The sequence below is a fragment of the Dasypus novemcinctus genome, chromosome 8 (genome assembly GCF_030445035.2).
Source record: "Dasypus novemcinctus isolate mDasNov1 chromosome 8, mDasNov1.1.hap2, whole genome shotgun sequence".
In the NCBI taxonomy this organism is placed as follows: Eukaryota; Metazoa; Chordata; class Mammalia; order Cingulata; family Dasypodidae; genus Dasypus; species Dasypus novemcinctus.
This window is the reverse complement of record NC_080680.1, coordinates 52,541,785-52,562,809: the sequence shown is the minus strand read 5'-3', so window position 1 is coordinate 52,562,809 and position 21,025 is coordinate 52,541,785. Positions and strand designations below refer to the sequence as shown.

The 21,025-nt window shown below is 37.0% G+C and overlaps 1 protein-coding gene and 1 long non-coding RNA gene across 2 annotated transcripts in view; one reads left to right on the top strand and one right to left on the bottom strand.

The window, feature by feature from the left end:
* Window positions 1-17,633, bottom strand: part of LOC139439382 (atherin-like) — a 91,654-nt gene extending 74,021 nt beyond the window's left edge. Inside the window, exons 1-2 of the mRNA XM_071216522.1 lie at window positions 17,453-17,633; window positions 17,054-17,344 (exon numbers count right to left, since the gene is read on the bottom strand). Coding sequence (XP_071072623.1) covers window positions 17,054-17,344; window positions 17,453-17,633 — 472 coding nt within the window. The remainder of the gene's footprint in view (window positions 1-17,053; window positions 17,345-17,452) is intronic.
* A 75-nt stretch (window positions 17,634-17,708) lies between these two features.
* LOC131279446 (uncharacterized) overlaps window positions 17,709-21,025 on the top strand; it is a 1,072,160-nt gene continuing 1,068,843 nt past the window's right edge. The window contains exon 1 of the long non-coding RNA XR_011649401.1: window positions 17,709-18,035. This is a non-coding gene — a long non-coding RNA (uncharacterized lncRNA). The remainder of the gene's footprint in view (window positions 18,036-21,025) is intronic.

The window sequence follows — 21,025 nt, the reverse complement described above, 5'->3', positions numbered from 1 at the left end:
AAGGTCGATCTCTGAGCTCTTTCTATTATACTTTGCAGCTTCACTAAAATGTTCCAGCTTCCCATTAATATTCAGGAATCATCATCATTGTCATCATCACTACCACCACCTTCTCTTCCACCTGGGCTCCTTTTCTTCCAATTCTTTGAATGAACCGATACCATCTCATTAACCTCTCTTTCAACATGCCCATGTAGGAGCTTACTTGTTTTGGGTTGTCCCCTTTTAAACACTTCTATTCTTTTTTGCAAACTTCTTTCTTTTTGTTTCTTTGTGAGCTTCTTTCTGAATATCTGCTGCTGATATGAGGGAAATGAATTCTTAAGTTCCTTTTCAGCACAGACATGTTTGACATTGTCTGGTATAAAGTCACCCCTCTTTCCCAAAGTATGATTAGATATATGACTTAATGCATGATTATAGTTTTGCAACATAAAAACACTTGTTTGAATCAGGGATCACTTAGTTAGAAGAAATAGAAATCATGCATCCAAGTTTAAGTGAAAAAGGGGCATTTTGGGAGAGCATATCTTTGCTTGTATTTGAGTGGTAAAGACAGATTTTAACCAGGCTAAATACAAACTTAAATGGGGGTAGACTGGAAAGTCAGGAAGCAGAGTCAGCCACCTCCATGTCTTTTGTTGCTCAGCATTTCTCAGGCTTTCTTTTTCTCCCCCTTTTCTTGTATGATTCTCTCTGCTAATGCATTGCTGAGTAAGTTTGTGTGCCCCAAATTTACATGACCTCAGAGTTACACAACAACACTCCTTCAGAATGTTTTCTGAATCTCTTCATTCAGGTCCCTGGAAGATGGACTATCACAAATAAGAGTATGTTCCATTTCCCATAGCATAATCAGATGTCAATACCTGGTAGGTGGTGCAAATAGAGTCCCTTTAGTAGGAGCTGTTAATGAGTAATTTCCAGGAGTGTTGGTTTGGCAGGCACCCCCAAATTTAATTCTTTGAGAAATCAGAGTAGCAGTAAAAAATGAAATGTCTATCAATAGATGCTGCCCTATAGGTTCTGTTCATTTTCTTTAGGATAGTTGAAATTAACATATATTGCTTAATATTTACCAGTGAATTACATGTAATTGTCCTCACAACAATCTTAGAAGGTGAATATTACTATTCCCATTTTATAGGGAAGAAAATTGAAAGAATTTTATTATTATGCTCCTTTAACAAAGAAGGAAATTTACATAGAAGGAAACTGAAGAAAATGTAATGTTTAGAGTGATCAAATGATTTGCCCTGGGTTAAAAAGCTGGCAAGTAGACAAACTTGGCACTTTTGCTCCATTGTCCACATACATTACCTTCACACTGCATTGCCTTCCATAACTGATTTTAAGAGAAATAATTGTAGGGAGGTGAACTTGGCCCAGTCGATGGGGTGTCCGTCTGCCACATGGGAGGTCCGCGGTTCAAACTCCGGACCTCCTTGACCCGTGTGGAACTGGTCCATGCGCAGTGCTGATGCACGCAAGGAGTGCCGTGCCACGCGGGAGGACACCCCTGTGTAGCGGAGCCCCACTGCAAGGAGTGCGCCCCGTAAGGAGAGCCGCCCAGCGAGAAAGAAAGTACAGCCTGCCCAGGAATGGAGCTGCACTCATGGAGAGCTGACACAACAAGATGACACAACAAAAAGAAACACAGATTCCCCTGCTGCTGACAACAACAAGCGGACAAAGAACATGCAGCAAATGGACACAGAGAACAGACAACTGGGGTGGGGGGTAAGGGGAGAGAAATAAATAAAAAATAAATCTTTAAAAAAAAAAGAGAGAAATAATTGTCTCTTACTAAAGTTACTACTCCAAAAAAGCAAATCTTAGCTTCCCTTACCTTCTGCTGACTCACCTGTAAAATGGGAACAAGAAATTATTATTTACCAGATGATAGAGCTTGGAGCAGATATCTTTGACATTATTCAATCTCAGAATCTGGTACCTTATTTTTGCATTTGCTCTTTGTATGTAGACATTAAAATATGGAAAAGCAAATGTAGGCAGAAAGATAGAAAGGCTTGTTAATAGCAGGAAAAATAAGTGAAAGTATATTTTCAGTGAGCTGAGGTTGATGGTGACTGAAAGCCACTTCAGCCTGATGGCTGTTTGGTGGTCTGCATGATACATGTTGGTGGTTTTTCTCTTGTTATTCTTGGACAAATGTTCAAACCACTAAAACCACTTACGAAATTGGCACCTATAATAGGAAAAGTAAGTTCCTTATCTTGGGAATCCTCTAACATTGAGAAGAATCAGCTTAGAAAAGAGTTTGTGCCCACTGAAAAACCTAAGAGGGGGAAATATAATCCATATTCTCTTATGTGGTATCATCTCTTCTGAAGAGAGTTCCATTTTAAGTGAAAAATCGAATAATATAAGACAGACTATGAGGAAAAACAGGCTGCTCCCACTCTCCCTCTCTCCGAAAATTATGATTTTCAAGTTAGCTAGTATATCTTTAGAACATCATGAAGAATATCTTAGCTTATCATGGCTTATAAAATTTAAAATTAGAAGAAATGGAATTGATAATTGTCATCTTGTTTTTGTTTAGGAAACATTTGATAGGAGCATGTTTTATTTTAGAACACTAGTGACTGAAACTTACTGGAAAACTTGAAAGCAAGTTGTTATCAAATTGGTATAACAGAAAATGTAACTATTATACTTTCAGTATTGTACTATGGGTTATAGGATTCCATGCTTGAATAATCATAGGCTTTATTTGAGAAAATGCAGAGTGATTCATACATATTATTTCATATAAAATGAACTCTCCATAACTTGAAAATCAATAGGGAACAGATATGTTCCTCTTTAATGAGTTTTAAGAATATAAAATATTAAAACATTAAAAAAACAAAAATTTTAAAAAGTTCCATCATTTCTGTACTCAAAGCATATGCTATTCCTCTTCTATTTAAATTCTTTTCATTTTAGATTGTTAAAACCTAAAATTTCAGTAGGCCATTCAATTTGAGACAAATGTATTTTTTAATTTTTTGAAGGTTATTCCTGGAGCACAATTCTGAATCATTACAGTGAACTTAGAGAAGCTATGAGCTTGAGTAAAACATTCAAAGATCACGTATTTGAACTTTATTAAACTATTTTATTTCTTACACTATTATAATTTTGTTTCTTTTAAGAATGGAAATAATTTTTCTTTGTCTAGAGAGACATATTGTACAACATGAATTATTACAAATACTGTAACAGCAGGAAAATTTGGAGATATTTAGAAAATATGCAAAGACTTTCCTCAAAATTTAGTTTGTGAACCTTTTTAAACAAGGTAAAACACTTTTTTTAAATCATCTTTTACTATTTAATATATATAAGAGGAAATAGGGTAAGACTAAAAATAGGAAAGTTATTATGCAAATCCACTTACAGTATTATAAATTCTGTATATAGTAATTACTTTCATTTAACTTCTTTTATAAATTTCACAGAGCTACTACTGGCAGCAATATAAACTTTTTTTTAAAAATGACACTTATATATTCTCAGAACATATTTTAGACATTTTACAAAGGAAATTATATCTGGAAATAAAATCATTTTATTTTAGAAAACACAGAAACATAAAAAAGTCAAAATTAAAACTCTAGGTATTATAGTAAATATTCTCTCATTTCTTTGTGTACATATTACAAGACAGGGAGTTATAAATAAATGATACAGATAAGTATATGTGTTTGTATGTATCTGTTGCACTGTAACTAACATTATAAGGGGAACATGTTTATGTCTTTAAATATTCTTTAAAAACATTAATCATATTCACTAAATAGAATCCTTGGTATTGAATTACGGAATTATCTGTAGTTTGAATTCTGCTATTACTGTTGTATTTTGCTTTCTAATTCTGATAATAATCCTTGTCTTGGTTTGCTATACTGCTGTGACACATACCACACAGTAGGTTGGCTTAAACAACAAGCATTTATTATCTCATGCTTCAGAGGTTAGAAGTCCAAAACCAAATGTTAGCAAAGTGATGTATAAAGTGAAGTCTGTGCCATTTTATCCAAGGCTTGCATAATCCATGGGGTTCTTTGGCTTTCACCTTTGCTTCCCATCACGTGAAAACCTCTGTCTCCTGTCTGCTCTTCTGGTTTCCACTGACTTCATTTCTTCCTACTGGAATGTCAATTAACATCAAGAACATCACTTTTGAGAGGGTACATAATTCAGTCTACCACAGTTGGGTTAAAGCTTAACATCTTCAAAGGGTCCTCTTTACAAACAAATTCACACCCAAAAGAACGCAGATTAAAATTAGGAACATGCTCTTGCTGTGTTACTTAATTCAAGCTACCACAATTCTGTTATTGACAGGTTTGTAGCTTTTTACAATTTTGTTACCTATTTTCCTTTCTATCTGCCTCCTCTTTAGAAAGCTAACATTTTTATTTTATTCTATAGTTTATTATCTGCTTTCACTTTTCTGTAGTTTTTTATTGTTTCAAGAGTACCATATATTCTTATTTTTATGGAGCATTTGCAGATGTTTCTAAAATTTGTTTCTATTCCCTATTAATTTTTAAACATTTTTTAAGCAATAATTTCCTCTGCACTTATGGAAGCTGTACATCCCATTATTTTATGAATTCTTAAGTTTACTCATCCTTAAAACATGAGTATTTAGGAAATATCTGACAGCATATTTTATTTTAGACTGCTATTGACTATAGTATATTAAAATTAAACTTGAAAGCAAGTTGTCATTAAATTTAATATAAGGAAAAATATTTAACTATTTACTCTCAGCATTGTACTATAGGTTATATGATTCTTGATATCTGGGCCCACAGGGTGTCTTGTGCTTTTCTTACTTGCTAACCTTTGTTGCCACTTACTGCAGACAGGATGAACACTGTTTACTCTTTTTGAGAATCAACAATGTTGTTTAATCATGGTACTTTACAATTTATGGTATTTTTCAATTTCCTTGAATGCCTCATGGGCCATTCTTGTTCCCAGAATTTGGAGAATGTTAGTAAGTTACTGCCAAAATAATTTCTACTTATTTTCCTTGACATTGTGCTACAAATTCAGGGATCAGAGTTGAAATGAACCATATATGTCTTCCTTGACTATAATCCATTCAACATAGTTGATAGACCATGGATTCCTTTATATTTTTGGTATTTGAGTAACAAATTTACTAAAATAAAATCATATCAATTAAAAATTATCAGGGCAGGAACCAGCAAGATAGCTGCACAGTAAGGAACTCCTAGAGTCAGCTCCTGCTACAGGGCAGTTAGCAAACACCCAGAGCTCTCTGGAGCTAGCTGAAGCACGTGTTTGGGGGCTCCAGGAGGCCAGAAGAGCATCTTACAACATCCTTGGGGGAGTGGAAGGAGGAGACTGCCCATCTGCTGAGAAGACTCATAAATAGAGTGCTCCACACCACGGAGGCTGGTGCCCATCCTCCACTGGAGGCACAAGCCACCTCGTGAGCTCTTCGGTGGCTGGAATCGAAAGCTCCATTTCCCCAAAACAGGGGAGGAAGAAATGGTTGGGCACTAATTTCAGCTATGATGTGGAAATTTAGTGGGCTACATTATGATCCTGAGAACAGCTAAGGTGTGAGCCTGTCCAGGTCAGAAAGAGGCCAGGAGCAGCCATCTTAACTTCGCGCCTGGCAGGAGGGGAAGCTGGGTGGACTGAGAATCCCAGTGCTGGTCGAGGCTGGCTTCTTCCCATCCAGATCATATTGCAGGTCTAGCCTAGGCCCCAGTGCCTCCTGCAGCAGGGAGGAAGCTGTGGGGACCTGTGCCAGACTCTTTGGGAAATTACCGGCCAAACCGCAGAGGCTGGTGATTATCCTACTCTGGCAGCACAAGCCACCCCAGGAATTATTCTGTGATGGTAATTGGAAGCTCCATTTCCCAGAAACAGGGAGGAGGAGACGGCTGGCTGCTGATTTCAGCTACTGATTGGGAGACTTGGTTGACTAAGAGATAACCCTAGGAACAGCTTGGGTGAGAACCAGCCCAAGTCAGAAGGAGGCCAGTAGCTACCATTCTGACTCTGCCCCCAGCCTGAGGGGGAGCCAGGCTGACAGTTTCTTTCATGAAGATCAGCCTGCAGCCCGCCTAGGCTTCAGCCCCACCTCTGGTGGGGAGGAAGCTGAGGAGCCCTGCACCAGGCTATAAGGGTAACTGCAGGGAACTTTGGCTTACACAGACTGAAAATCAGAAGTCTGCATAGATTGCTGCCCACACCTGCAGCTCCATCCCTGCCCTACATAGGGGAGAAAGGGATGTGAAGCTTCACCAGTCTCTCTGGGCAACTACAGTCTAGGCCTGCATGTCGATTATTCCTCATATCTGTGACTCTGTCCCTACCCCTGGCAAAGGAGAAAGTTGGAAGAAACTTCATTGGTCCCTGGTACAATGAGGGCAGCTTTAGCCTCCACAGCTTACAGCACCTATATGCTTGGCTCCTACTGAATAACCAGCAAGGGAGAAATGATAGGAAGCTCTAAACTAGAGAGAAAAACTGCACTCAGAAAAAATACTCTAGTAAGCCAGATGTGAAAACACCAATGAAAAATTACAATCCACACCAAGAAACAGGAAGTTATGGCCCATTTAAAGGAACAAGATAAGCCTCCAGATGACATAAAGGAGTTTAGACAACTAATTATAAATGTTCAAACAAATCTACTTAATAAATTCAATGAGATGGCTAAAGAGATTAAGGATATTAAGAAGACATTGGATGAGCACAAAAAAGAATTTGAAAGCATCCATAGAAAAATAACAGATCTTATGGGAATGAAAGGTGCAATCAATGAAATTGAAAAACATTGGAATCATATAATAGTAGATTTGAGGAGGCAGAAGAAAGGATTGGTGAGCTTGAAAAAATGGCCTCTAAAAGTGAACATACAAAAGAAGAGATGAAGAAAAGAATGGAAAAAATTGAACAAGGTCTCAGGGAACTAAATGACAGCAAAAGGCATGCAAACATATGTGTCATGGGTGTCCTAGAAGGAGAAGAGAAGGGAAAAGGGGCAGAAGGAATATTTAAAGAAATAATAATGGAAAATTTCCCAACCCAATTGAAAGACATAGATATCCCTGTCCAAGAAGCACAATGTACTCCCATCTGAAAAACTCCAAATAGGCCAACTCCAAGACACATACTCATCAGAATGTCAAAGGACAAAGACAAAGAGAGAATTCTGAGAACAGCAAGAGAAAAACTGTGCATAACATATAAGGGATACCCAATAAGATTAAGTGCTGATTTCTCAACAGAAACCGTGGAGGCAAGAAGACAGTGGTCTGATGTATGTAAAATACTACAAGAGAAAAACTTCCAGCCAAGAATCTTATATCTAGCAAGACCATCTTTCAAAAATGAGGGTGAGATTAGAATATTCACAGATAAACAGAAACTGAGAGAATTTCTAAGCAAGAGACCAGATTTTCAGGAAATACTAAAGGGTGTGCTAGAGCCTGAAAAGAAAGGGCAGGAGAGAGGGGCCTGGAAGAGAGTCTAGAAATGAAGATTATATCAATAAAAGTAACTAAAAGTATCAAAAAAGTGGTGAAAATAAAATATGACAGATAAAACTCAAATAGTCAGGAATAAACTGACCAATGAAATAAAGCACTTGTATTCAGAAAACTGCAACTCAATTTTAAAACAAATCAAGAAAACTCTAAATGACTGGAAGAGCATTCCCTGTTCATGGACTGGAGGACTAAATATCACTAAGATGCCAATTCTACTCAAATCGATATACAGATTTAGTGCAATCCCGATAAAAATTCCACCAGCATTAAAGAAAAAAATTGAAAACACGACCATTAAATTTATTTGGAAGGGTAAGGAGTCCTGAATAGCCCAAAACATCATAAAAGGAAAAGTGAGCCCTCATCTCCAGACTTTAAATCATAATACCCACATATAGTGGTAAAAACAACGTGGTACTGGCCTAAAGACAGACACAATAGACCAATGGAACCAAATTTATGGTTCAGAAACAGACCCTCACAGTATTTATGGTCAAATGATTTTTGACTAGCCTGTCAAACTTACACAGCTCAGGCAGAACAATCCATTCAACAAATGGTGCTGAAAGAAATGGACATCCATAGCTGAAAGAAGGAAAGAAGACCCCTATCTCACATCTTATCCAAAAACTAACTTAAAATGGATCAAAGAACTAAAAATAAAAGAACCATAAAACTTCTAGAAGAAATTACTGTAAAATATCTTCAAGATCTGGTGGTAGGTGGTGGATTCTTAAAGGAGGTAAGAGAAGGACTGAATGGACTACTGATGTTTAATGTATATAGAAGTTTTAATTAGCTTTACTGTAAAATTGTGGAAATGATATAGAGTAGATGGTAACACACAGTGAGTAACAGCTAGTTTATAAATGCGACAGAAAATCGTAGTCTAGTTATGTAAATGCCAATTGACAGAATGCTCGAGAATAATCTAGGAACTAGATAGCCCAGTAAACCAAGAGGTGGGTGAGAATTGTGGTTGACAGTAGATGCAAAAGTATACTTTGTTAGCTAGAACAAATGTATATCACTACTGCAGCGTGTTGGGAATGTGGAAAAGCATGGGAAAAATACAGCTGGAGTGACCTATGGATTGTGGTTAATAGTAATAATATGATATTCTTGCAACTATGCAAAAGATATACTGTATTGATACTGAGGCAGTATGGAAAATGTGAGCCTAATGTACACTCTGGACATAGCAATAATTAGATGATATTATTTTATTTGTAGCAAATGACACACCACATTGTGGCGTGTTGATGGAGGGGTGTTGTTTAGGAATTCTGCACATGTGCATGATTGTTTTATAAGTTTACAACTTCTGCCATAAAAAATATATTTAAAAAATAATAATAGGGTGGGTTGGGGAAAAAGCACACCAAATGTAAGATAAGAACTATGATTAGTAGTGAGATATTGACGGTGTTCTTTCATAGTTTGTAACAAACGTCTCATGACAATGCAAGATGTTGGTGGAGGGTTGATGTATGGCACACCAGTATGATGTTATACATGCTTGCTTTGTAAGTTCACAACTTTTAGTATACACTTAATTGTTTATTTATGTTCATATATAAATGATATAAAGATAGTAATAGGATTGGTTGGGGGAAAATAGTTTGTTTAGTAGTAATATTTTGACAATGCTCTTTAGTCATTAGTTATAAAGGCTTGAAAACAAAGCAAGTTATTGGTGGTAGGTGAGATGTTATAAATGTTTGTTTGATGTTATATATGTTTGTTTTGTAAGTTCACAACTACTATACATTTATTGTTTATGTATGTTTATATATGAGTGACATATTTCGATGAATTAAAAAATAAAATAAAGGAGATACTTAGGTTCCTTCCCCAGAGATTTGAACTCAATAGAACTGGGGGTGTGATCTACATATTAAGAAATATTGGAACTCATACATGTGAAGTTCAAATTTTTGTTAGTGTTAGAAATCATGTGAGAAATGCTATGATGTAGCAAAGAAATGAAAAATTTGATGAATAAAAGTATTATCAAGTAAAAAAAAATAAAAAAATTATGAGGGCACTTCAAAAGTATTATTAAGAGACATTGATTCTACAAAACAATTTTTCTCTTCTTTCCAATTTTTTCCATATCTTGTAGCTATTGGGAGACTCCTACTTCATAACCATCTTATATCTAATCTTTTCACTCTATATTCTTGCAAATCTCTAGTCTGAGTCTCTTAATTACCTTTCAGATTTCCTCCCATTTCTGCACTTCGGTATACATATTCTCCTGATTTTGCTTAACAAAAACCTGAGAACCAGAGGGACAGGATGAGAACAAGATCTGAGCAAAGCCAAGCACAACCTTATTAGCACAGGTGTGCATGAATGTGTGTATGTGAGAAAGGAAGGGCGGATTGTAAGAGATTTTGACAGGGAACATGTTAGCATTAATAAACCCTTCCCCATCACATTGATATTCATAATCTATGTCCTTATTTTATTTATATTTATATTGCTTAGATGAAACTATGAAAAGAATTCTGATTTAACACTATGGATATTGAATAGAATTTGTAAAGGTGACTCAGCAGCAGGCATATAATTTTAACTCCCTCTCTAAAATCCTCTGAGAAGACTTTCTTGATGGTTTCTCTTTCTGAGTTTAGAAATATTTTTCAATCCTCATTTCAAATCGAAGCTTAAATACATAATGTGGTGAACTTTTTTTCATCACATTTCATGAAACAGGGAGCTTACGCAAACATACACACTGTAATTTAAATAACATATAAATCAATACTTAAAAAATCCTCATATATATACATATATATCTCTAAATATTTATATCTATATACATACATGTCTTTAGATTAAAATTATTCTTTAATTGATGATGAGAAGGAGGGTTCCTGGTAATAGCAGGACCATGTCCATCACCTCTATCATTCATGAGCCATGTAAAAAAGATGAACATGACACCCACTCTGTTAAGTAGCTATATTTTGTAAAATGGGCTTGGAGGTCAGGTGCTGGTCAAATCATCTCTCATACTATAATTTTGATACTTACATGGAAAAATCATTTTTAAAAGGTATATGGACTTATTACTTTGAATTACTTTAGATATTCTTCTAAAAGGGTGATTTTCTAACTTATCATCCATAAAATGTAGAATGCTAACAAGCAGAGTCTCATTAAATTTGTTTTCATATTTCTTCCTTTTCCTTATATTACTTTTATAATTTTATAACTTTTATAATTTTAATGTTCAAAATATGCATAAAACCTTTGATAATAAAAAATGCTACTTGTATTAGTCAGCCATAAGTGGTGTTGAGACAAAGTACCAGAAATTTGTTGGCTTTTATAAAGTGTATTTATTTGGGATAAAAGCTTACAGTTACAAAGCCCTAAAAAGTCCCATTCAAGGTTGCTTTTCATACCAAAGTCAGTTGACACGTGTTGCAAGATGGTTACTAATCTCTGCGAAGGTTCAGCCACCCTCTTTCTCAGCTACAGGCTGGCATAGGGTTTTTCTTTCTGGGCTTCCTCAGTTCAGCTGCTCTATTCTCTTTAGCTGTAATTAAGCTATAAAGCAAATGACTCATTTCTCTCCCTGGGGCCACAGGATCAAAGTGCTCTCCTCTGCTGTGTCTATTGAACTTTTTTTTTCTCCCATGAATCTTCTTTATGTCTTGAGTAGGTGTCTGTTTATATTGCCCAGCAAGGGGGCAGGGACACCCTACTGATGTGGTTGAATCAAAGACCTAATCTTAATATAATTTAATCAAAGACATCTCAGCTGACTCTAACACAATCAAAGGTATCATACCTGGAGGAACAGACCAGATTATAAACATAATTTCTTTTTGGAATTCATAAAAACATCTCAAACTGCCACACTAGTATAATTTTTCCTGCCACAATATCATTGCACCTGAACAAAAGGTCAGGAATAAGTACCTGGAAAACATATTGTCCTTCACTAAAACAGAGGGAAATCTTACAAAGGTTCCAGAAAAGTTGACCCCGTATTATAATAAAAAGGCATATGATGTAGGATTACCTTCCATTTTATGGCTTTGTCTTATTTTTATTTTCCTAGTGGAAGGCAAGATCGGGAAATAAATCAATATGAATAGTTAGGATCAATTGTATAAAAGGAAAAGTTCACAAATGTAATTAGTTGTGGTAATAGAACAGTCTTTCCATAATTTGGCTAGAAGAAAATCTTACATTTTATCCTTTATAATTTTCTACTATGTCATTATATATTGTGAAGCACATAAAATGACTTGTTATATGAAAATAAATATGGAAAATAACTCAAGGAAGTAAAATTTAAAGACTCAGTTTAAAAATTGAAAACTAGTTCTCTAAGATTAATAGTTCCCCCCCCCCAACCCCATCCTATAGTCTATATTCACAGAATAGAAATTCTCAGTTTCAGTTAAATGTTTTAGAAGTCCCTGAGCCTAAGAAATAAAGGTACACAGAACTGAGAAAGAGATTCTGATGAAATAGAACACTAGTTAAGCACAGAGACTAAAGAGTCAGGCTGCTTGGCTAAAAGTCTCAGCTCCAATATTCAATAGCCAGATGACCTTAGGTAAGCTAATCTGGACCTCAGTTTTCTTAGATTTATGTGTAGATAGCATTTTGTTAATACACTGCAGTACCTTGCACACAGTGTGCACATGTGTGGATGTATGTGTCTGTGTGTATGTGTGGTCCCTAGTATTATCCTAATTTATAAAAGAAAGTGAAAAATTAGGCTTCTGAAGAAAATAATTTTACAATGTCTTAAGTAGGGAAATACGGGTAAAATCTAGCATTCAATCTTTTTTTTAATTAAATTTTCAAGGTAAAAATATAGCTGAAAAATTCTTAGGAACTACTGGATACTTTCCCCAAAATTATACTTTCATTTCCTTAAAGTACTTGCCATGATCATTGTTTACAAGATGTTATTTTTTAAATTTTATTATTTTTAAAAAGATACTTAGATTACATAAATGTTATGTAAAAAGAGTAGGGGATTCCCATATGCCCCACTCCCTACCTCACCCATACTGTCCCACATTAAGAACATCCTTCATTAGTGTGGTATGTTTGTTACAAATGTTGAATACATATTGGAGCATTGCCACTAAGTGTGGATTATAGTTTACAATAGAGTTTAAACTCTCCCACACATTTTTGTAAATTATGACAAGATATATAATGGCTGGTATCTCTCACTACAACATATGATGTTATTTTTTAAATGTTAGTTTAAAAGAACTTGGAGAATGGTAAACTTATTCATGCCTAGTTGCCCTTTCGTAAGTATATGTGTGGGTCAATTATTTTACTGTTTTCATTGGTAAAGTAGGTAGCCTTTTATATTTTCATTACTGGCTTTCACTTTTAATAGTTAGAAGAACAGATACATCCAGGTGACCTTGCCCAATTCGTATTCTAAAATTTATCAAGATTACAGTGTCTTATAAACATTTTTTCCTTCATCAAATAATAAACACTAACCTTCAAAATGTGATGATTATAGTCATTATTATTTTTCAGTCAGAACCATGAAATATCAAGAAAAACATTTAAGAAAATCAGGCATGGAACTTCTGTGAAAAAATATTAATACATTAATACATTGCTATCATTTAGCTATACAGATCAAGTGTACCATCAAATATTTTATAATCATTTTCATTTTGAGTAATATTAATGTTTTGACTACCCTATGTACATTAGATGATATGTTTATTACACTTAAAATAATTGACTAAAATACTTCTTTGTATCTTTGAACACTCTGAATTTAAATAACAAATTTACCTGCCAGGGTGTCAGGAGGAACCTGAAGACACAATCTGAGGTGATTCTGAAGATCATTTTGATGAGGGATACTCTTCAGAGTGGCTGGTTTAGGGGAACTGATATGGAAAATTGAGTGTCCTACAGTATATTCATAGTGGGAAGCTGAAGTGGCAAGGGAAGAAATGGTGTTCTCAAAAGCAAATGAGAGTTGGTGGTATAGAAGTATTGTGGCAAAAATGAAATACATTCATGCAAAAATGGAGCTTCTGCCAGAAAGAACTACAGTGCCAAGTTATAGGGCAAATGGGGCATGAGCTGCTCCCAACTCTCTCTCTTCTATTACAAAACCTAACCAGGAGGCAGGGGGAAGAAAACCAGGTTAATGCTCTGGTCAACCCCCAGTGCACAGAGAAAGGTGGAAAATGGATGGATATGGAGTTTGCTAGAAGTGGGAGTGGTCGGAGTGGAAAATAAAGAGCACAATAAATGAAAAAAGAAAGACTCATTATAATACAAATCCGTCTTTCCATAGCATTTAAATTTTGTGTAATTTACCATTAGTAACATGATGATTTCAGTGGAATAAAATCTAATCCTTGAAACCACAACCATTGACTCCATTTATTAAGATGCCTTAATTTGGATGATTATACAGTCTAGTCATTTTTTGAAAGCGCTGTAAGATCTCCTGAGCAGCTTTATTGGTAGCAAACCATTTATAACAAATCAGGTAAATTATACCAATTAGTCAATTAGAACCCTGCCCTCATTGACCAAAATAAAAGCTGAAAAGTAGATGATTACCCTTGTCCCATATGAAATAAGTACAAACAGAGTGACACATTAATTGTATGATTTCCTTATCTGTTATCAATAAAGAATTGTTTCTACATGTGGTTTCTGTCAATTGGCATAATTGGAGAAGAAAAGGTGCAGAAAAGGCAGAATTAAATGTACAACATTACTGCAGACTGGAAAAACAAAAGATGACAAAGTGTGAGAAGCTACTACTTACATATCAAATCATCCCATGAAGTCAACACAAAACACCTTCTAAAGTAATTTTCTCCCTTAAACCAGTTACTTGCTCTCCCTAGCCACCTTATTGCTCTGTTATCTATTTCTTCTCCTTTATTTTTAAGACTTCCACATGGAGTGTTGTAGACTTAGGGATATTTCCCACAATATTCTTAGTGTTATATAAAGGACATATTAGAAACAAGAAAGTACTGCTGTGGAATTGCTATTGATGCACTTGTTCAGCCTAATTAGAAAATTGAGGTGAAGGAAGTAGTACTCATTACCCTCAAAAATTCAAAATACAGGTGTAAATTGGAGTTTTCTTCTACTTATATAGGCTATTTTAAACAAGTATAAGCCTATATATAGTAAGGCAAAAGTCATTTTAACTAAAACAGTAACTTGGTAAAATGAAGCAAATCTCCAAAGAGACTAATTTAAATGACTGATATTCAGAACCATGCTTTTTTTTTCGTTCCCTATCCTACTCCCCTTTATTTCTAATTTCACATTTGTTGTTTTTGTAACACATGGTTCAATGACAGAAAAATTAAAGAGGTTACTGCTCTTTACAAGTAAATACACAGCAATAACTTAAAGAGGACATTTAAAGCTGGCTTTTTGTTTAAGAAAGTAACAAAAGCCGTATCACAGAAGGTACAGATAGGTGGTTAGATAATGTAATTCTCTTAAATGTTCAGGCTTGGTGCAATCATCCTCAGGAAAGATATCTCACTCGAACTCTGATGATGTTAATCAATAATAAAATCTCTACAATAAGCTAATGACACCTATCACTTGTGGTTTTATTAAGTGGAGGGGGATGTAGAAGGAAGAGGATTGAGTGCAGTCCTCATTCTTCCATTTTCGAAAGTATCCTCCATTCTTCCAAAAGATAGCTGAATAGAAGCAAGACTAAATCAGCCCCAGGGAGCACTGTCTCTGAGATGCCAGCATAGGGCTGAAGTAGAGTTTCAAGCAGCTGAACAACCCCATACACCAGTAAAAAGATAGAAGATATCGACACGCTCAGCTGCATCTTGTTAAAAGCTTCCTGCGGGCTGGCAGAATGAAATCTTTATTTAAAATACACAAACTATTGTCAAGGGAAAAATGGAAAAGAGAACACAGTAAAAGGGCCAAATGCTTTGCTTAACCTACCAGGAGGAACAGAAGAAGAGAAGTGGTCACATTGTCTTTGCAGCAACAACAGAAAAGGTGACTAACACGACCACATCAGCATCCATCTGCTTTCCCATGGTTTCAAGATGCATTATTTCTTTTATTATTAATTATAAGTGTTTCTGGGGGAGGGAGAATGTATTATTATGAATAACAGGAGAGGAAATCATTTCTACTGCCACTTGGCATTAAGCACAGTAGTGTATGTAATGAGTGAGTGATGACAGGAAACACAGCAGCAGCGTTGAGCCCCAGCAACCCTCGGATCATTCTGCTTCAACTTGCTCTCTATAGTCAGAGGTTTCCTAATAGAAAGTTCATGTAAAAACCCTTATTGAACACTGACAGGAAGGAACGGAGACAGGAGTGAGTGGTGTGTATGTGTGGGGAGAGCGAAACAGATTGAGAGAGAGAAAGAGAGAAAGAATGAATTAGTCATCATCTTGGGCAGACACTACCATAAGAGGGGCAGGTGCTTTGTATAATTACAGACACTCACATGTGCGTGCGCACACACTACCACAAATAGTATAAGCCTGTTTGTTCTATAGCCTATCGTTAGGAACAGCTTTAAGTGATAATGACTGTATGTGAACCTTGCAGGAGGATTAAGCTGAGTGTAAGGAGGCTGAGCAAGAAGCCTGTCAGGAATGGGTTCAGTAGGGTCGCTTCTGAAGAGCAAAGGGACATGGCAAGCAATTAAGCAGGCATGAAAAGAAAAAGGCGAAAGGACCCTTGGGGATATGACACCTATACTGATTAAACTTTATTTCTCTTTGAGTGGAAGTGACATTTCTGTATTAGATTATAGGCGTATTAGGAAAGTAGATGGTTCACTGCTTTTCGTTTTTATATACAGTGCTTACAGTACCTTTGACCAGCGTGTACCTGGAATAGTCCCTGTTGCATTATTCGAAAAAGAATTATTATTTTTGTTAAAACATGGCTTTTTATTTTTTATTTTTTTTAAGCGCCAAGGTGTAGCGGCATTGCTCTCGGTTTAGGAGAGATGGCATTTGGTGTCTATAGCTCTGATCAGACGCAAATGGTGGTAAAGCTATGAAAGCTTTCTGCTGGATTTCTCCCATCTTTCCCCCAGATCCTGTCCCCATTTTATCTTTGTTCAGGTGGTCTAAGTTGTGCTTCTCCCCCTCAGATGCACTGTCTACTCGACTCTACCCCCACCCTCTTCTGCTAAGTAGCGAGGCTGTTTTTCAGCAACTCTTTTCAGCTCTTTTTCCTTTTTCAACTGCCACCTTGGCAGAGCCTTAGAGTTCAGTCAAGCGCCCCACCCGAAAACTACATCCAGTGTCTGAGATGAAGCATACCCCCTGCCCCAAGAATCCTCGCTAACGCTGACTCTTCATTTGCAACGGCTGTACTGCAAATTAAATCTGTCCCTTACATTATAAGTCCGGCATCACTGACCCTCACAGCCAGCCTCCCTCCAAAGAAAACACAAAATAACCGAAAACACGCGAACACCTAAGAGGCGCAACCGGAATCCACACCTGGACAAGTCCTCTGTGTCTTGAGTGCTTTGGCACAGCATGTGCGTGACAAGTCCTCTCCCCGCGCGGACCGCTTTAATCTGGAGACCTGGGATCCTGGCGGGTCCCCCGGGTCGCGCGGGGTCAGCCCGCTCTGCGCCCGGACGGTTCGCGGCCAGCGGGCGGAGCTCCCTCCTCCCGCTGCGGCTCGCGCGCCCGCAGAGCCGCCGCCTCCTCCCGGGCGGGCGCTCCGAGCCCCCCGCGCCGCGGCCTCCCCACCCCGGCTCCAGCCCGCCCGCCCGCCTCGCGCCGCTGGCAGCCATCAAGTGGCTCGTTAAGGAAATGCAGGTGAGTGCGTGCGGCAGAGCGGCTGCTGCTGGAGACGTGGGGTGTGTGCCTGTGTGTGCGAGCGGAGGAAACGGGAGGGCGAGCGAGCGAGTGCAGGAGCGGCCGGGAGAGCCTCGGCGCCCCCGCTGCCCGCCCGCGGCGCCCGCGCCCGCGCCCGCACCCGGCGGCCCGAGCGCGTGGGGCAACGCCGGGCCCTGACGGCGGCCTTTCGCTCCTTTCGCCGTCTGTCCCGCTGCTCCACGGAGCTGCTCATTGTCCTCCCGCACCCCTCCCAGCCTGAGCCCTCCGCTCCTCCTCCTCTTTCTCCACCTCCGCCTCCTCCCGTCGCGCGCGGTGCTGAGAGCCTGCTTCAGCGGGGAGAGTGCAGGTACTTTGCCTTCAAAATAATTTGAAGGACCCGAGCAAGCTGTGGAGCATCCTGTCTTCTTCTTTCTCCCCCGCCTTTCTCCAGAAAGAAGATCCCACTTTTGATACAAACAGGACCCGAAGCATCCCACCAAAGCCAAACCCCAACGGGCTGATGTGCATGTGCTGTCTTTCCTTGCAGTTTATTCTGGGCCTGTGTGGAATAGAAAGACAATTCTTTATTTGACTGGTAGGGAAGAAAAGAGAAGACTCTTCAGGGTTTCCAAGGAGGACTGGGGCAGCTGCTTCAGTAAGTAAATTGTGCTTCTGTATTCCTGGTTTCTAAAGTGAGGTGTATGCTGAACGCTTTGTCTCCAATGGTTTTTGGGTAATTTGTTCGTTTTATCAGGGAAGAACTTGATTTATATAACTTCAGTAGTTCCTAATTAAGAAGTGGTTTGCTCAGTTTTTTTTTTTTTTTTTTTTCAAAGAGCGCTTAGAAGACTTCAGTTTGACCAGCCTTACCGAGGATCTGATTTTTAAGGGCTTGTTTTTCAAGGGCTTTTGGAAACCTGATGGGGAAACGTTGGTTGTTTCTAAGATCTAAGGATGATTACCCGAAAAGCTTAAGCATTCTAACCTGCCGCCTTCAAACTCAACCCCCATCCATCCCAAGTCCCAACCCTCTCTGACTTCAGCTGTTTGGTTGTTTTAGCTTTAGTTCTGAAGAGATCTACAAAATATTTGGATCAAAGGAAAGTTAATAAAGATGATTTAAAACACCTGATGGAAATCCTTTTGAGGTTTCTTAATGCCTGTGAGTACATAAGATGTGGAGGAAAGTCCTGAAACAAGCCTAGGTGGAGAATTTGGATGAACTGAACTTAGAGACGGAATGTGAAAAGTGCATTGAAGAGAGCAGGAGCTGAGGCTGTGGTTTTGACACAGCAGGTTATGAGCTGTGACAGGGGCTCAGCAGCCAGTGACAGGTTTAAGGTGCCTCCTTAGGCTGAATATCTCTGCATCAAAAACTTTTGCAAGCAGTATTCCTCTTGGGGCTAACATCACCATGTCAGCAGCTTCACCATTTCTTTCAAAATTAGTGGGACATGCGTCCTCCTTCTATGAAGGGGTTAATGGCATCTTTAAATACAAAAAGATACACAGTCTAACATTTGCCAATATTTTGTAATATCTAAATAAAACCTTTGTGTTATGTCAGGAAAAATATAGTTGAGTCAGTTTGTTTTGCACAAGAGGGAGAGAATCAATAACATTTCAGCATTTTTTTCTTTATCACTGCCAAATGGACTCTGAATCTAATTTTTCTTGTATTGTTATATATACAGTAGGTACAGTGGGGATAGCAATTTAGATAAAACAGCTAATTTTTAAGAGACTCAAAGTTCTTTGACACAATAGTACTCATACTGACAAATGTAGAACAGTGATTAAAGTTTTTATCTTTAAATTTTCTGTCTCAATAGAAAACACACTTTTCTAAAAACCCTTTGACAGTTACAAACCAGATTAAAAATTAAAGACTTTCCTCATTGAGAATTTGTTTTGAACTCACCACTCGTTATCAAATAATACTTAAGGGTTTTTGCACATTTAATTGTTATTGTGGTATAGTGAAATGATTTTACCTCTATATTTGCTAAAATAATATAAAAGCACCAGTATTCATTGGCCATTGACTAAAAAAAGCTGGAATAGTAAACTAATGTATCATCATTTTAAAAAGAAAAGGTTTCTTAAATTGTTACGGTTATTTAATTTCCAAATTTCTGAATATTATGGGACATAAATTTTTAGAGTGATGAAGTAATAATAGGACAATTGATGGATTTGTGGCAATGAAGTTATCATAGATGGAAATCATTTGGGAAGGATATGTCATTTTCTTGAATATTACTTTATTTCCTATGTAAATGGATGTACTTATTGGTATTAACTGTTCTCTGCTGCCGTTTCTGTTATTGGTTTGAAAATGAATTAAAATAATTTAAAATGAAACCCTTGCTTGATTAGCTCTGCATTATAACATAACAACCTCTACTCCTTTGTACCATCATATATTTGAAAAGATACCTGATACTTGAAATACAGGTGAGAGTATTATATAAGATAAAATTTTACCCAAGTAACCAAATTCAATGGTTCAAAATATATATTACTGTAAAACATATTTTCCACAGTAGAAAAGACATGACAATTTTTCACCTTGTTTGAATTTCTCAAAGCAAGGATTTACAATGAACATGAAACTAACCTGACACACATTCTGTCCCTGTTATAATTATGTCATAGTTCTGAGGATAACAGCTTGAATTAAAGGCATTTCTGTTAAAACTTGTACATACTATGCTTGATCACTGTCTATATATAAAAATAAATGCAAAAATCAAAGCTGGATGGAGTGATTAAATTAATTTTTTTTTTTTGCCACTAGCTTTCTGTGTTGTACAGAGGTGGCTGCAACTTTAAAGTTGAAAGAAAAGTTGCTAGTGTCAGCAGTAATGTGTTTTATTATGCAATTGTTCTTGTTATTCAGATCAGATAATGGCCCGATGAAATACATAAGCAGTCTGCAGGGAATGAATGATTAATTCCTCTAACGTGTGCTTACTAAAGGAGTTCTTACTAATAAAGTGCTGTGTACCTGCATTTGCTTACAGTTGCAGTTAGTGAAAACAAACATTCTTTTCCTTCAATAGTAACATATAATTTGCAGGTCTTCTGTAACTACAACAGATTTTGTAGGACACATGGTCTCATATTTTTGCAAATGTTTATATATGATTATTATTTACCTAAAATAATTTAAAAAGTAAAATAATGTTAATTCAATGTAATATTGGACAGCTGAACTACTGTTAGAAGTGAATTTTTCCTTTATGGAATACACAATATCTTTTCTGTGTGTAGGATGCACTAATCCAAATATATGCAGATGCAGAGGTTCTGAAAGTGCAAATGACACTTAACTTCAGTAATGTGAAGTGTAAGCAAAAAACCAAGATGTTGCTGGTTATATCAAAGAATTAGCTACCTAAGATGTTAACATTTTAGAAATGATTAATAGTGCACCTGACAACTGCTGTTGTTACCACTGTTTTGAAGTTAAATTGTTTTGAAGTTAAAGTATCACTATTGTAAGTTTAATATCTCTACATTTCTAAAACTGGATTAGGGAGAAGGGGTTTGGACAGATTTTATAAGGTAATTTGCGAATGGGTGACCTAAAATGCAGGCTACACATTTGAAATTTAACTACCTGATTTCTTATTTTATAGG